This window comes from Leopardus geoffroyi, chromosome B1 (assembly GCF_018350155.1).
Source record: "Leopardus geoffroyi isolate Oge1 chromosome B1, O.geoffroyi_Oge1_pat1.0, whole genome shotgun sequence".
NCBI lineage: Eukaryota > Metazoa > Chordata > Mammalia > Carnivora > Felidae > Leopardus > Leopardus geoffroyi.
Window position 1 is genome coordinate 201,486,360 of NC_059327.1, and position 16,623 is coordinate 201,502,982.

General features: G+C 51.9%; 1 protein-coding gene across 9 annotated transcripts in view; it reads left to right on the forward strand.

Moving 5' to 3' along the window:
* Nucleotides 1-16,623, forward strand: part of TBC1D14 (TBC1 domain family member 14) — a 111,888-nt gene that overhangs the window by 66,635 nt on the left and 28,630 nt on the right. For 7 of the 9 annotated variants that reach the window (XM_045474638.1, XM_045474639.1, XM_045474637.1 and 4 more), the window contains 4 exons: nucleotides 11,083-11,201; nucleotides 12,981-13,063; nucleotides 14,219-14,336; nucleotides 16,345-16,451. In XM_045474638.1, the coding sequence (XP_045330594.1) occupies nucleotides 11,083-11,201; nucleotides 12,981-13,063; nucleotides 14,219-14,336; nucleotides 16,345-16,451 (427 nt within the window). Of the gene's footprint in view, nucleotides 1-2,898; nucleotides 3,043-8,710; nucleotides 8,821-11,082; nucleotides 11,202-12,980; nucleotides 13,064-14,218; nucleotides 14,337-16,344; nucleotides 16,452-16,623 lie in introns of those variants that run through there. The other 2 variants (XM_045474644.1, XM_045474645.1) reach the window with 2 other exon arrangements.

The following is a 16,623-nucleotide window of genomic DNA, read 5'->3' on the forward strand; positions in this document are numbered from 1 at the left end:
ATCTCAATCAAACAGTCATGTAATCATGAGTGTGATTAGTGCTGTGCTAGGAGAGAATGATGGGGCCTTGCTCTAGCTCAGGTGGGCAGGGCAGGGGTGCTTCCATGGGGGTGGCAACTTATGACAGGACCTGAAGGATGTGTCACCAGCCATCTGTCCCTCGTGTCTGCCCTGTGAATAAAAACTCTGCATCTACGGAAGGGTTCCAGGAACAATTTAGTAAATACCCGTATCATATTCATTTTATTGTGCCTCTATTTTTTTAAAATGGAATCATTTGAGGGTCCCTGGATAACTCAATCAGTTAAGCACTGACTTCAGCTCAGGTTACGATCTCGCGGTCTGAGTTCGAGCCCCGCGTCGGGCTCTGTGCTGACAGCTCGGAGCCTGGAGTCTGCTTCGGATTCTGTGTCTCCCTCTCTCTGCCCCTTCCTGGCTCTCTCTATCAAAAATGAATAAACATTTAAAAAAATGGAATCATTTGAAAGTAAGTTGCAGATACCGTGTCATCTAACCCCTAACTACGTCAGCGTACAGATCTTCAGAGTAAAGACGTGCGCCTACGTAACCGTGAGCTGTTACCGCACCCGCAAGAGTGATCGGTCATTCCATTTGACCGTGACCATGTTCATGACCAGACCCCGTTCTTTTCCCCAGCTGCACCAGCCTGTTCTTTATGAACCGGCATCCAGTGAGGCTTGTATGTTGCCCTTAGTTATTTGTCCTGTGATTCTCTTGGTATAAAACAGTAATTCTGCCAGTTTTTCCGGGCATTTATCTTTTTTTTTTTTTTTTTTTTTTTTTTTTTAATGACTATGGGTCAAAGATGCATTGAACACGTGGAGATGAGTAAGATGGTAAAATTGATTCTAAAAGCATTTGAAGAACTAGGTGTTTATCGGCATAAAAATAAAAGAATTAAAATAAGATTGTTAGGTTAGATTTAAACCAACAGACTGGTAGGGGCAAGAAAACAAAACCTTTTGAGTTGTTTTTTCCATTGGACATAAATCTGCCAGTTAATATGTCACTTCACATTTTCTGGGCTCTGATAAAGTAATAAATAGCACAGGCATAGTCTCCTGGAAAACTGAATAATCTCCAGGCAGGTATGTTAAAAATGCCCAAGTATGAATGGAAAGTATACCCCACCCCCAGTGCTTTGTCTTCCAAATTTTGACTAATTTCTCTTAAGGCTTTCCCTAATCCTTTTTTTTTTATGTTTATTATTATTTATTTTAGAGGGAGAGAGAGCCAGTGTGAGTTGAGGAGGGGCAGAGAGAGAGAGAGGGACAGAGGATCCCAGTCTCTGCTGACAGCAGACAGCCCAACACGGGGCTCAAACTCCAGATCATGACCCGAGCCAAAGTCAGCCGCTTAACTGACTCAGCCACCCAGGTGCCCCGCAATCCTTGTATCCGAAATCAACCTCTCCCCGTTTATCCTATTACTTTTTGAAAACAGCTTTGCCGAAGTATAATTCCATAAAATTCCTCATTGTGCGTACTGAGTGATTTTTTTCGTAAGTTTACGCAGTTGTGCAACTCCCAGTGCAATCCAGTATTCGGGTATTTCCCTCACTCCATGAAGTTCCTGTTGGCAGTGGGTCTCTACTCCCCCCTCCAGCTCCAGGCAGACACTAACTTGCCTTCTGTCTAGAGATTTGCCTTGTAAAGAAATGTCATAGAAATGGATTGTGCAGATTAGCCTTTGTGTGGCTTCTTCCACTGTGTCCCGCTCTGGGGTTTGCCTGCATCGTAGCCTGTGTCCACAGCTTCTTCCTCTCCATCCCCATGCTCAGTTAATGTGTGCTCATGTTGTGAAGATTTGCCTCAAGTCTCTCTCTGGACGCCTGTTTTCTTTGCCCTGGGCAGGTCCCCAGGAGTGCGGTAGGTACACATCCAACGGTGTAAGAGACCGCCAGACGCTTTCCCAAAATGGCTGCACCTGCCAATGACTTCTGCAAACTCCTCTCTCCATGTATTCTCCTGTTCCCCCTCATTGCCTTGTCGTTCTGAGTGTGGCCTCGTGGATATCATGGACTTCTTTCTGAGTGAAGAAGTTTCTGGTGGCAGTTTGGGAATGCGGTTATCCAGAAAATCAGATAGGGAAAAGCCTGTACTCATAGTCTGGGGACTTGTGAATTTCCATCACAGAGGAGTCTTGCATTGTCTCAGACCGAATTTGTTCAGCCCTTGGCCATTGGACCCATGGGCTGACAAGAAATAACGTTTGACCCTATGCAGATTTTAAAGATTTTTGTAAATTGAGGTATAATTTATAAGCAGTGGGATGCTCTCATCTGAAGGGTGCTCTCCAGTTAGTTTTGATGAGTGCATGTAAAGATACCATTTCTGACACCCGGCACAGATTCTAATGCCCCTTCCCAGCCAGTCCCCCAGAAGCAGTCGTTGGTCAGATTGCTGTCAGGTTGTGTTTGGGTGTGTACCCTGACCTTCGGATTGAACTAATCTTATTGCAGAAAAAAATGAGCAACGGTGTAGAGAATGAAAATTGCTCATCATAAGCCCACGACCCAGAGGTTAGCAGTGTAGATATTTTACATAGTTCCTTTTGGTAATGCACATTTTTTATTTTAAAAAACCTTACAGAGCAGAGCTTTGCCCTGTGCTCGGTGTTGTGCTGCCTCCTTTTAAGAGTGTCCCATTTCCCAGCATGATGTTGCTGCGCTGAGATGCCGCGTCGCCCACCCTTTCGTGTCCGCCTGCGTCGGCTCCAGCGGGCGCGGGGAGCCGCTGCGGAACGGAGGGGTCGGGACCGCGGGGGGTACCCGGGACACGGGGGGCCGCCCCCGCCGCCCACACCGCTCTCGGCTCCCCGCCTCTCCGCGTCCGCGCGCCAGGCCTGACGCGCCGAGACGGAGCGCGCGATCGGCAGCGCGGCATCTGCGCGCGACTGCGCGGCCTGCCGCCCCCGCCCCCGCCCGCCGAGCCGCCGCCCGAGGTCCCCGGAGCCGGCCGCCGGAGCCCGCCCGGGCATGGAGCCGCCGGCCGCGCGCCCCTGAGCCCCGCGGCGTTCATGGTGAGTGGGGCCGCCCCCCCCCCCCCCCCGAGGGCCACCGCCGGTCACCGGCCGGGGCGCCTGCGTGGGTGCGCCCGGTGCGTGCGTGTGTGTTGCACACGACTGCTCCAGCGAGCCGAGGCTTGCAAGTGGCCGCCGTGCGCCCCGCGCGCCTCCCTGCATTCTTTGTGTGTGCGGTTCCGCGTGATTTTCTAACAGGCCTCGGTTTTTAATGGTGCGGTGAGAGGCTGAGCGAGCGAGTCGGCGCCTCCTGATTGTTAACCACCCCCCATGAGATTGCAGCCTGTTCTCGGATTCGGGTCAGGCCGGGCTCCCCTCTCAGAGGCGAGAGTGGCCTGTGCCTGTGAGCCTGGGGGAAGCCTTTGTGTGAAGATGAGCCCGTACCCTGCTTGCGCCGGGTCCCAGTAGGGTGGTCAGATTGCAGCATCTTGTTGAAACCCACCGCTCATTCGCGAGACCGCAGATTAACTTTTGTGTTGTAGACCTTTTGTAAGGGACACGACAATTAGAAACGGCTCCGGAGAGTTGCTCTCCCGAGTGCCGTTTCCGGTAACTTAGCGAATGCTCTTTGGGAAAGAAAGTACTGCCTGGTGAGTAGACTGGAGGCTCTGAGGGGGCCTTCTTCCTGTGAGGTCAAGCCTCGGTGGTCACCAGGACTGCCCTCTGGCAGACTGAGCACTCGTGAGACCTGGACAGGCCACTCTTCCCCGCTAAAAATGTCAAAACCAAAGCGGTGTCGTCTCAGATTCCAAAGCCGTGCCCCTCTCCCCCCAGAACTGCTTGTTACAAATGGCAAAGTGTGAAACCAGCGCAGTGTTCCTTCCAGGCACTTCACTGCCCTTCACTTTTCCCTTCGGCCCTGTTAAGTACCACTCCTGGCGGGAGATACCGAGAAGAGTCGTTTTTAGTAACACGACAAGGTAAGAATTCCCTGCCATTTTCTGGGTACCTGCTGTGCCTGTGTGCCTTAGGTTAACCCATTCTCAGTCCATCGACGAGGAAACAGGCTTGGAAGGGTGAAGGGATGCGCTCAAGGTCACGCTGCGGTGGCGATAGTTGAGGAGGTGCTGGTCGAGACCCAAGCCTGCTTCCTTCCTGGTGCTTCCCCTGCAGGCTGCCTGGGTCCCCGGCGCTGCAGATGTGGCAGCTGTGCTGCCATCGACGCTGGCTCACGTCAGTCGTACGGGTGCCACGTGTGGTGACCCGCCATGCTTTGTTGGAGCCATACCGCCAGCACGTCCGTCGTCCTTTGAGAAGGCTGATCTTGGTACCATATACAGTTGAGTCAAGGACTGGAGTGCAGGTGTGGCCTGATGGCCCGTTCTCCTTCCGGCAAGTGTAGATTTCCAGGCAGCCGGGGGCTTCCGTTCCTGGCCGCACTCTTCCCAGGGCTGTAAGTGGCGTTGACAGCCCCTCCTGCCGTCCGGCCAGGAATACTTCCTGTTCATCATTCGAGAGACAAGCTTCATCTTTTCTTCGTCCTCTTAAAACAGATGCCTATTGAGGTCATCTTTTTTTCCCTTCCTAACGGCAGGTTGTACGCCCTAGGGGTGTGTCCCCCTTCTCCTCGCCCTTCACGTCGTTCAGATCACACCCACGATGGGGATCCTTCCATGGGATGCGTCTCACAGGCTCGCCACGCCTCGCTCAGTTTGCTTTCCGGCTCTGTGCCAGTGCAGCTCCTCTCCGGCGAGGCTTGTCCAGGCAGCTCTAGGCGGCTTGTTGAGACTGTAAAACCTAAAGCAACACAGCTTCGCCTCGGCGTCATTCCCCACGTAACGCGCTCGTCCTACCCCACGAATAAGCCAGCTCTCGTGCGTGTCTCTTGGCCGCCGCCTGTGCCGTCGCAGGCCTCTCCCTCGTGGCTTCCGGGCCAATCACCCTGGTCCTCTGTCCACTCATACGGACCCTTTCTGAGATGCTTTCCTTGATTTCCCCCAGCTGTAGGCATCCTGTCCTCCGGGCTTGCTCTCCCGTGGCATTTTTCATTCTCTGGTTTCGTAGCCTCTGCCAGCATCTTACTGCCCCTACCAGAGCCCTTCAGGGCTGTGGCCTGGGTCTCCTCGAGTGCCGGGCCCCCTGTAGTTCCTTCGCAGATAAGGTCCCTTTCCATCTTCCTCCTGCCTGCTGAATCTGTTTTGCTCATGGCCCCTGCGTGGAGCTGAGGCCCTGCTCAGATGCCCTGACATTTTTCTGGACCCTTTGCTAGGTCATCGGACCACAGCCACCTCTCAGCCCCTGGTTAAGTGCAGTAGGTTCTGTTTGCTGCTCTCGCTGGTGCCGGTCTTGTCTTCCCAGCAGGATGCATGGTAAACCCCTCAGGGCAGAGGCTTCCAAATTAGTGGCTTGGAAGCTTTTTTGACCTGACACCACCACCCCCCCTGCCCCGGCTTAGACAGTTTGAGACTGCACACTGGCATAACTAGGTATAGAAGTGAAACCAACTGTCCTTACTGTGTGGATTCTGTATTTTTTATCATTTGGTTTAAAAGAAAGAAAATGTTGCAGGGGCACCTGGGTGGCTCAGTTGGTTAGGCGTCCCCCGACTCTTGATTTTAGCTCAGGTCATGATCTCACAGTTCGTGAGTTTGAGCCCCGTGTCAGGCTCTGCACTGATAGCACAGAGCCTGCTTGGGATTCTCAAAATAAATAAACTTAAAAAAAAAAAAAAAGAAAGAAAGAAAGAAAAAAAATGTTACCATGACCACTTAAACTGATTTGTCACCAGAACTTTGAAGAACTCTGTTCTCATTTCCCGCTGGGGCCGTGCAGGGCATTGCACTCTAGCTGTCGCTGGAACAGGTGATTTATACTGAGTAGTCTGCAGGCTCATCAAAATTTGATCCCATAAGGGTCCCAAGAAGAGAAGGGACTTTATGATGATAAATTGGCCTGAGGCTGGGCCTGGCCCAAAGAAAGGGCTCATGCTTCGTGGCAGCCACTGATCGGACCTCATCTCACCTCCTCCTCCCAGGAGCCTTCACACCTGATGCCTTTTCATAGGCGAGGAAGCAGGCTGAGCGAGGAGAGAGAGGACTCGCCTCAGGTCAGAGCCAGGCTTCGAACTCACTCTTTTTGCTTCCAGAGACCTAGCTCTTGCCCCATCACATGCTGACCCTAACGCTGATCATTCATGGCTGAAAGTTGTTTTTCTAGGGACGTTTTATTCACTGCCCTCCCCCCACACCCCCCCTGAAGGATCCTTAGAGTGAATAGTCCTTTCTTTTTTCCTAGTTGAACAATGATCTTATTTGCTCGAGTGCGCAGACAAATTTATGCCATGAGGGCAGAGGCTGTGAGTGACTCATATTTCCAACTGGGGGAAGGACTTGCTAGGTCTTAACGATTATTGAGCCAACCAGTAAATACGGCTCTTTGTCAGAATGAGTAGGGATTTAGGGGCGCCTGGGTGGCTCAGTCGGTTAAGCGTCCGACTTCAGCTCAGGTCATGATCTCACGGTTCGTGGGTTCGAGCCCCGCGTCGGCCTCTGTGCTGACAGCCCAGAGCCTGGAGCCTGCTTTGGATTCCGTGTCTCTCTCTCTCTGCCCCTCTCCTGCTCATGCTCTCTCTCTCTCTCTCTCTCTCTCAAATAAATAAAACATTTAAAATTTTTTAAAAAAAGAATGAGTAGGAATTTAGCATCCTTATCCTTTCTGTTCCTCTCGAGACGCCTTCAGACAGCAACAGCCTTCTTAATTAAATGGTGGACATCCTCAGGTAGATCCAGAGCAAGTCCTTTAGACTTAGGAATTCTTGGGATGTTATTGACTGTCACAGAATGTACCTGGACAGTGCCTCCTGAGTCTGTTGGGATCACACCAATTTGTGAGGGAGCCGGGCCCGTCTTGGCCAGTGTGCGCGTCTGCTCCTTCACATCCTTAGATGTCAGCCTCGGCCAGATGGGGGCGCTGGGCCCTGAGGCGGAGCCCAGTGGGACGGGCCCTTCTTGGGACCGCGCATGTGCCCCACGGTGGCGGTGGTCAGGCAGCAAAAAAGAGCAGTAGTCCTCAGTTTCTCAAATCGGTTCGTCTCGTTTGGAAAATGAGCTTCTTGTAGACACCTCTGTGTGAACTTCTGGAGGAACAGGGCATAGCACGTGACCTGTAAACCGTTGCTGACGCCATTTATATCCTTCTAGAAAGGCTTTCCCTGGGATTTCAAGTATGGGCAGGACAGGCCTCTTCAATTTTTTTTTTTTTTTTTTTAAATCATGCAGTGCTCTATGTGACTAAAACAGAAAAGTGTTTGCCCTGCACCTGCCCTTAATTCGGTATTACAGGTTGCTGTCATGGTTGGAGGCTTTGTTTGGACGGGATGTGAATGATTAAATTACTTCTGCACCATGTCCGTGAGTGGCTCGCCTGAGTTCCGGAGAGTGGTGGCAAGTGTGACTGCAGAACCAGAGGCCTGACTTCTGACCCCAGCTCCTCTGCTCTGGCTGGGCCGGTCATTGACGGCTCTGGGTCTCCACCTTCCCTTCTGTGGCCTGGGGACGGAGGCGGCTCCTCAGAGGGCTGGCGTGAAGGCCAAGTTCTGCTCACTGTGTGTGTAAAATTGTCACCAAGCGTTTGGCTCATTAACGTCTGTTTCTACTTGCTGTAAAGAGCTTCTGAGCGCTAACTGAAGAGGTCTGATGTTTTTTGGTTATGCATCAAGGTGTTTGGTTAATTCTACTGCTTTTTGTATCTGTGCTGTTTGTAGACTTGGTTGCTTGGCCCTAGAGGGGTGTGTGTGTGTGTGTGTGTGTGTGTGTGTGTGCGCGCGCGCGCGCGCATTATGCACTTGTTTCAAGGCTAAGGATAATGGTACTCAGCAACCAGGGCTGCCCTTTATCGAGAACTTTCTCTGCACCAAGCCCCTCCTTGTTCCTTAGCGCTGTCTGGTCAGTACAGTTTCCCTTTTTGCACATGTGGACACGAAGCTCAGGGATTCTAAGTTCTGCCTGAAGCCACGGCTGGGTATTGGTGGTGAATTTGCTCCCGTACCTGTCTGCCTCCAGAGGCCACACTTAACCCAAGTAGCCTTTTCCCTCTAAAGCTGCACACCGGTTTAAGTATAGTCAAAAAGAGATTGGGCTGGCATAGAGTGGCGGAGTGGCTAGCCCCAGCCCCTTGCCGGCTGTGTGTTTGAGGGTAAGTCACTTCACCTTGAGCCTCAGTTACCCTATCTATAAAATGGTGGGGGGGAGCCTTGCCACAGAGATTGTTACCGAGATAAAGTGACACAGTGTGTGTAAAGCACACACAGCAAATGGAAACGGGTGTCCACGTTCTGGGACACTTAACTTGGAGCTTGTCATTTTTGGCCTTGGCATATAGGTCACTAGACCATGGTCACCAGATAGGACCTTACAGGGCATTCGTTACTAATTCTTGTTAAAATGCAGCATGCCTCGGGGCGCCTGGGTGGCGCAGTCGGTTAAGCGTCCGACTTCAGCCAGGTCACGATCTCGCGGTCCGGGAGTTCGAGCCCCGCATCAGGCTCTGGGCTGATGGCTCAGAGCCTGGAGCCTGTTTCCGATTCTGTGTCTCCCTCTCTCTCTGCCCCTCCCCCGTTCATGCTCTGTCTCTCTCTGTCCCAAAAATAAATAAACGTTGAAAAAAAAATGCAGCATGCCTCAGAATCTTTCTTAACATACAGCTTTTGGTAGATTGTCTACGGAACTCAAGATTTGGGCATCCAGGTGCTAGATTTGAAGCTTCCAGTGCCTGGCGTCATGTTAGATTGCAGCCGAGTGCCCGAAACCGCATGTGATCAGATGTGGAATCGATGAAAAAGTGAGTCTGTTTTCTCGGTCTGGGCAGGCAGAAGTCGTTTTAGTATTTTAATGGAACCATTTTAAGTTAGAGTAGACAGTGATGTCATCTAATCTTGTCCATCCAGACGTACAGAACAGCCCCACCCACCTGCCTCTCTGTGCACTCTCTTCTCATAGCTTACGTAGTTTGAGGAAAGACATTTTCCTCTCCACTTTTTAGAAGCCTCTATAGACTTCTCTAGCTGAGAGAAGAATCGTTTGCCAAATAATTTTACCAGTAACACCCTCCTTGGCAGCTGTTAATAAAATTCATTTAGCAGTTAATTGCGTTCCACTTGGGATACTGCTTCTGTTATCTGGAATGGGTGTTAAGTCTTAGGTTAACTATTCATTTGTTTGTCCTGTCTTACCAGTTAGATTGTCTTCCCTTAAGTGAGGGTCCCGGGAGCCTCGTCTATAATAGGCAATCAGAAAGTATTGGTTCTTTTTTTTTTTTTTTTTTTTTCCTGTTTTGTCGAGGGCTAAGGGTACCCACGCGCGCGCACACACACACACACACACACACACACACACACTCACGCTATATCAGAAACCGGACTCCTTGGTGCCAACTTGCTTGACTGTCCTGAACTCTCCTGTTTGGGCATTTGGAATGTGGGTCACCAGATGTGACTAAGCTTTTGTGGTTGCAGTCCGTGGGACAGATTAGTTACCCAGGGGTTGAGAGGCTGTTCATGGCACAAATATTTATGTAACAACTTGCAGTGATGGCTTCATACAAAGATGTTAAAGAATTTTTTTAAGTTTCTGCTTTTAAGAAAATGGAACAGGGGCGCCTGGGTGGCTCAGTCGGTTAAGCGTCCGACTTCGGCTTAGGTCATGATTTCACGGTTTGTGAGTTTGAGCCCCGCGTCGGGCTCTGTGCTGACAGCTTGGAGCCTGGAGCTTGCTTCGGATTCTGTGTCTCCCTCTCCCTGTGTTCCTCCCCTGCTCGCACTCTGTCTCTCTCTCTCAAAAAATAAATATTTTAAAAAATTTAAAAAAAAAGAAAATGAAACAGCATTTGCAACAACATGGATAGACCTAGGGTGTTATGCTAAGTGAAATGAGTCAGACAGATACCAGATGAGTTCACTCATGTGTGGAATGTGAAGAGCAAAACAAATGAATAAACAACAAGCAAAAACATCGGTAAATACAGAGGACACACTGGTGGTGGCCAGAGGGGAGGGGGTGGGGGTGGGAAAATGGGTGGAGGGGAGAGGGAGATACAGGCTTCCAGCTGTGGAGCGAGTAAGTCATGGGGACAAAGTGCGCAGCACGGGGAATAGAGTCAGTGATCCTGTCCTAGTGCTGTGTGGGGACAGGCGGTAGCTGCACGCGAGGTGAGCACAGCATAACACAGAGTTGTCTGTGGAATTGGTGCGTTGTACACCTTAAACTAATATAACATGGTGTCACCTGGATTTCAGTTAAAAAACTATGTGTGTAAAGTGAAACAGCTTTTTCTTTTTTTCAACGTTTATTTATTTTTTTGGGGACAGAGAGAGACAGAGCATGAACGGGGGAGGGGCAGAGAGAGAGGGAGACACAGAATCGGAAACAGGCTCCAGGCTCCGAGCCATCAGCCCAGAGCCCGACGCGGGGCTCGAACTCACGGACCGCGAGATCGTGACCTGGCTGAAGTCGGACGCTTAACCGACTGCGCCACCCAGGCGCCCCTGAAACAGCTTTTTCATCTTCTGCAAAAAAATTTTAACCTCTTCCATCGCAGAAGCGATTTAAAGCCAACAAAAATACATAAAATGCGATGAGACAAAAGAAAGTGGGTTTGAGGTTTCGGTCGGGAGTGGGTATATGAGATGAAGCCAGGGGATCAGATGAGTGCCAGAATTGGCCGTTGCTCTGGCTCTGAGCTTCCCAGCGGCCACTGCAATCATCAGTAAAACTTGACGTCGTTCAGAAGCCGGAAGATACGCCTCTTAACCCAGGAGAAGCGGAGGACACCCGAGGTGGCTTGTGGGCCCTTCTAAAGGGGCTGCTGGGATGGCGGTCCTCGGCGGCTCCCCCACCGGCGCGGGGAAGGGGCACGGTTCTCCCCACGGGGCTGTGGGACCCCTTTAGTGGGTGGCTCTTCCTTCTGAAAAGGAAGTGGTTTCAGTGCATTATCCTCAAAATCACATGAAAGACTTGATTACAAAACAGCTTTCTCGCCTTCGGAAGGGCGTCATAACACCTGAGCTGTCCAGGCCCACAGGTATCCCTTGTTTCTTTGTGCCAGGAATATGAAGACAAGGCTGGACGACCTAGCAAGCCGCCCTCTCCGAAGCAGAATGTGAGGAAGAATCTTGATTTTGAGCCACTTTCTACCACCGCACTCATCCTGGAAGACAGACCAGCGTGAGTCTTTTTTCTTTTCTTTTTTTTTTTTTTTTTTCATGTTTACTTACTTTTGAGAGAGAGCATGAGCAGGGGAGGGGCAGAGAGCCAGGCAGACACAGAATCTGAAGCAGGCTCTAGGCTGTCAGCACAGAGCCCGACGTGGGGCTTGAACTCAGGAACGGGTGAGATCATGACCTGAGCTGAATTCGGACGCTCAACTGACTGAGCCAGCCAGGCGCCCCGAGACCAGCATGAGTCTTCAAAGACTCTCTAGAATGTTTGCTTTAGTAGATAAGTACAGTTTACACTAGAAAAGGGCTGGGGGCACCAGAGGGGAGAAGAGTAAGCCATATTTCATATTAGAAATGCTCATTTCCTCTTTATTCCCTACATTGACATGTGTTCTCTGATGATAATAATAATAATAATAATAATAATAATAATAAAAGAACTTATCTGGAAAACTGTCCTTTAACACAGAAATTCTGACGCCGGGTTTTCCATTCAAGTGGTTTTTCATTTTAATTCAGCGTTTAGAAATACTTAAGTAGCTATTGTAAATTGTGGACCGGCTTGTAACTGCCAGAACCCCGGGAAGTGTACGTAGCTCACAGGTGGTGTTGCAGGGGCGCCCCAGTCCTGTAGGACAGGTCCTGGACTGGCCCGCTGGGTTCTGTGGGATCTGCGGCACACGGGCTGCAGCGACCTCACCAGGCCCGCCTCTCTCTGGGCCTCTAGTGTCCCTACACAGATGAGATCGGTTTTGAGGACGGGTTTACAGACCGCACTTGGAGACCTTAGGGAGGTACAGGCCGCAGCTCACCTCACTTCAGTATCGAGCTTCCATAGAACACTGCGCTTGAACAGAAAGATCCCTCAGCTGTGAAAAGAGGGGGAAAGAGAGATTGTCGAGCAGCGGTCCCTTGGGTCCCTGCCCGTTCTGAAATTTAAAACTGATAAAATCCAAAGAAGAAATGCGTCTTCTGACGTTAGCTCGTGGTCCTTGGAATTGGTGGGTGTGTCGTGGACGGGGAGAGAAGCCCTGAAGTGCCGGATTAGGAAGGTGGACAGAGACGTGGAAAGAGCCCACTGAGGATCGCCGCTCCCGCAGTGCTCCCAGAACGGCGGCCTCCGGGAGACAGCACCGTGCCCTCCTGCAGCAGGGCGGTGGCTCTTTCCGAATGTGCCCCAACGCGGGCTGCACCAGCCAGACCTTGCCGCCTCCCACTTGTCAAGGGCCAGCAGATTCTCCCGCACTTTCCTGAAGGAGCCTGCATTTTAGTGTTTTTACCCAGGATTCGAAGTTGCACACCCCGTGCAGGTGCTCAGAACTGTGGTGCACATTTGTGTGTACGAAACCAAACAGATGAGCCAGTGGCGGATACGAACAGACCTTGTGCCCCTGAGAAACTGGCCCAGGAACGTGTTCATACATGTGTGCCATCCTTCCGGAGGGCCCCCGGTTCACAGTGACCGTGACAGTTAACTAGTGCGTTGTCAGCTCACAGTTGCTTTGGAGACTGGGGTGAAAAATTCCAAAAGGTGAAGTGTTTATTGGGACCGTGGGCAATTGTTCTTTTCTTTCTAGCGATCTTTGTACTTCAGGTTGTTTACAGTGAGCTTGTTTTAGTGTCTGTAAGTATGTTTAGTTTACGAAATTGTTGTGTCTTTGTAACAAATGTAGTTTTTTGGTCTTTGAGTGTGTCATTTTTTTTAGTAAGTCGTTCGGAAAGTTTTGTTTTTCAGCGACTTCTGTTTGCTATTTAAAATGGTGAAAATTGTTTATTTTCTATCAAGGAATCTCCCAGCGAAGCCAGCTGAAGAAGCCCAGAAACACAGGCAGCAGTATGAAGAAATGGTGGTTCAGGCCAAAAAACGAGGTAACGGGATTCTCGCGTGTCGGTTGTGTAAGACAGCACAAGATTTTGTGTCTTTCTGGAGAGTCTTTTACCTTCTGGAGCCCTAGATCCTGAACCTTGGGGAATGTCTTAATGTTTTGAAGTTTATAATGTTCCATCAAAAGTGTATGTGTCTACTAACCGTCCGTTCCCGGTAGCTTTACTCAAGGTAATAGAATTTACACAAGAAAAGAGACCGTGCGGGGTGAAAGTGCTGGTTTGGGGAAAGCCAGTGGTGATGCGCAGACTTCCTCCCCTCCCTGGGCTCTCTTTTCCTTATTTACAAGAAGATGTGATTGGATTTGATAAAATCCCTTGCGACACTTAAAATCCCTAGGAGTCCAGCGTGTTTGAAAAGTATACGTAATCAACAAAATGTGGCCCATCCATACAGTGGAATATTAATTCAGCCGTAAGAAGGAAGGACATTCTGAGGCGTGCTACCACAGGAACGAACCTGGAGGGCGTTACACTCAGTGAAAGAGGCTACTCACTGAAGGACACACAGATGGAAGTAGAAACGTGGGGGCCGGGGGAGGAGGGCACGGGAGTCCGTGTCTAACGAGTGTGGCGTTTCATTTTGGGAAGGCGGGAAAGTTCTGGAGACGGACGATGGCGATGGCTGCGTAACAGTGTGAACATGCTCGATGCCACTGATCCTACATTTAAAATGGTTAAGATGTAAATTTTGTTTTGGGTGTTTTACCACCATAAAAAAAGACAGGAAAGGATGTGTCAGTTAAGATGCAGGGTAATTTCTCAGGGGGGCTGCTTACACACCAGGAGGGGGGCGAGGCTGGGGCTTCTGTTGGGAAGGGCATCGGGCCGGGGCCACGGGCGTCTGGTGGTCCGGTAATGTTCCCGTTTTTGACCAGGCGGTGGGTTTCACGGGTTTCTTTTTTTGATCGGTGAACTGTGTTCTCATGTAAGTACTGCCTCCGTACGTGTGCTTTGCCTGAAAAGCTTCCCAAGAAGTGATGACACCTGAGCTTTTGAAACTCCGTGAGCCCGAAATGGGTCTAGAGAGAGAGGCCTGCGGTGGCTTCACAGCGTGACCCTGAGGAAAGTCACGCGGCGTGAACAGGGTGGGTGTCAGTTAACAGGTGCTCTGTTCTTGCTTCCGGTCGCGGTCGGCAGAGCTGAAGGAGGCGCAGCGGAGAAGGAGGCAGCTGGAGGAGAGGTGCCGCCTGGAGGAGAGCATCGGGAACGCTGTCCTCACCTGGAACAACGAGGTTTTGCCTAACTGGGAGACAACGTAAGCCGCGGTGTAGTCGGGCTGCTAGGCCACCAGGCGCTTCTCTCTGACACCTGTAGCTGGCGGTGCTGTTCACTGTCGCTCCCGTCACAGCCCTCGGCGAATCTACCTAATATGTTTGCGTGGCCTGGAGTCTCCCTCCCCGCCTCGGTTCCATCCTGTCGATCCTTGCCTGGACCCCGTGACAGCCCCCATCTAACCCCCAGTTTGTCTTGTGCTCAGTAGCCAGAGGGATCTTCTAAAGCCCAGGTCTGTGTCCCTCCCTGTATAGAGTGTCCGTGACTTCCTGCTACTCCGTGAACAGTGTGAGTTCCTCTGTGAGATAGCCCGCTGCTTTATCTGTAGGCTCACCTTCCAGCTCTCCTTCCTTGATGAGCCCTTTTCTTAGGGAGCCGCAGGGCCTTTGCATGTTCCACGTCCTTTGCCTAGAGTGCTCTTGCCCTGTAACTCCTCATCCAGCCACTTCTTCGTTCTTTAAAGCTGAGACTTCCCTGGGGAAGACTTTCCTGCCCAGGTGATTGTAGAAGACCCCTGGGCCTGCTGCATCCGTGTGTTCACGTGTCTATAGTCCTCTTTCCGAAGATGGGGACCGGGTCTTCTTTGACCGCCCAGTACCCGGTACTGGCCAGTACCCGGTACTTTCTGGCCAGTACCCGGCAGAGTCTGGCGGCTGCAGTCATCTTAACAGCAGAGAGGCAGCTGGAGATCTTTTCTTCCTGCGTGTTCAGAATGGAGAGGGGACAGCAGTCCCAGGGCCACGCACAGAGGCCGGTGCCTCCTTTCGGGCCTCAGCCCGTTAGCCGGGATGCCGGGGAGCTTGGAGGTGAATTTCCCTTCAGCTCTTGTCCCTTCCCACTGAACCGTGTGTCAGGATGTTGGGGACTTGCTTCTGGCAGTTTCCTGGGTGTTACTCGCTCTCATCACGGGGTCAGATGGCCGTTGAGCATGTCTACTAGGTAAACAAGCTGTTCCCAGAGCCTGCTTTTCTGGGCTGGACGTGGCTGGGAAACCCTTTTTGTCAGTTGGGACCCAGTAACAAGGGCTGAGGTGCTCAGAGCCCTGGGGCTGCAGAACCGCCCCTCCCCATCCGCGCTGCGCTGTCCGATGCTTGACGTGATTTAGATGCGTGCGTTTATATGACAGCTGCCATTCAGTTCGCCGGCGGGGCTCCGGGCACTGTGCCGGGTACCTCTGTGCTCCGTCCCCTTTAATCTTCAGTACGGCCCCTGGAGGGGAGGGTTTCACCATCCCGGTGTTAGCGGGGACGTTACGGGGTCAGAGAGGGGCGATCTGCTCTGGGCTCCGCGGGGGTGGGTGGAGCGGGATGCAGACCCGGTTCCTGCAGCACCAGCCGGTGCTGCATTGAGAGGCGCCTGGGGAGTCTCTGGCACTTTACGTTTGTCCGGTATGTTGGCAGAGCGTGTCCGTCGCGGCCAGCAGACCTCAGCGTCTTTGTGCAGTTCCGAACGTTCTGGGTTAGCAGAATCTCCATGGCCGGTGGAGTTTGGCAGCTCATTACCCAGGTGGCCGGTGCGCAGCAGTGCGGTGGCCGGCCACGGGGCTCTCGGGGTCCCCTCCCCTGCGGCTCTGCAGCCGTGTCTCCCGGCACCCCCACGCCACGCCCAGCTGTCGGCAGTTCCTGCAGCCGGCCAGGCTATTTCTTGTCGCTGTGCCTTCCACTCAGAAAGCCCTTCCCAGCCTCTGTTTGCTTCACCTGCTACTGGTCACTCGGGGTTCAGCTCCAGAATAGCACCCCAGGTCCCCTGAGCTGCAGTGCCCTTCCTGCTCATGCGGGGCCCCTGGCACACCTGTCACAGCCATTGCCCAGTGGAAGCCAGTTGTTGATCTCCTGGCCTCTGGAACCCTGGGCTGCAGGCTCCCTGAGGGCAGGGGCTGTACCACGTGACTGTGTATCCCCCCGCTCTCGTGGTCTGGGGCTAGGCACACGGGCAAACAGATTTCTTCATTGAGAACAAACTCATAATTTCATGCTTCCATTTTTGTCCAGGTGGTGCTCTAGAAAAGTTCGAGATTTATGGTGGCAGGGAATCCCTCCCAGTGTGAGAGGCAAAGTCTGGAGCTTGGCCATTGGCAACGAGTTAAACATCACCCATGGTGAGTAGCTTGCGTGGTTCTAGGCTTGGAGAATCCGTTTGTCATACCCCCGCCAGCCTCCACCCCCAGCCTTCTGGCTTCTCCTGTCCCCTTGGCCCGTTAGGAAGAAAGGCAGCCATTGCCGTGAAGCCGTGTCTTGTGAGAGGCCTGGTGACCGTCCTCCGGGAGGCCG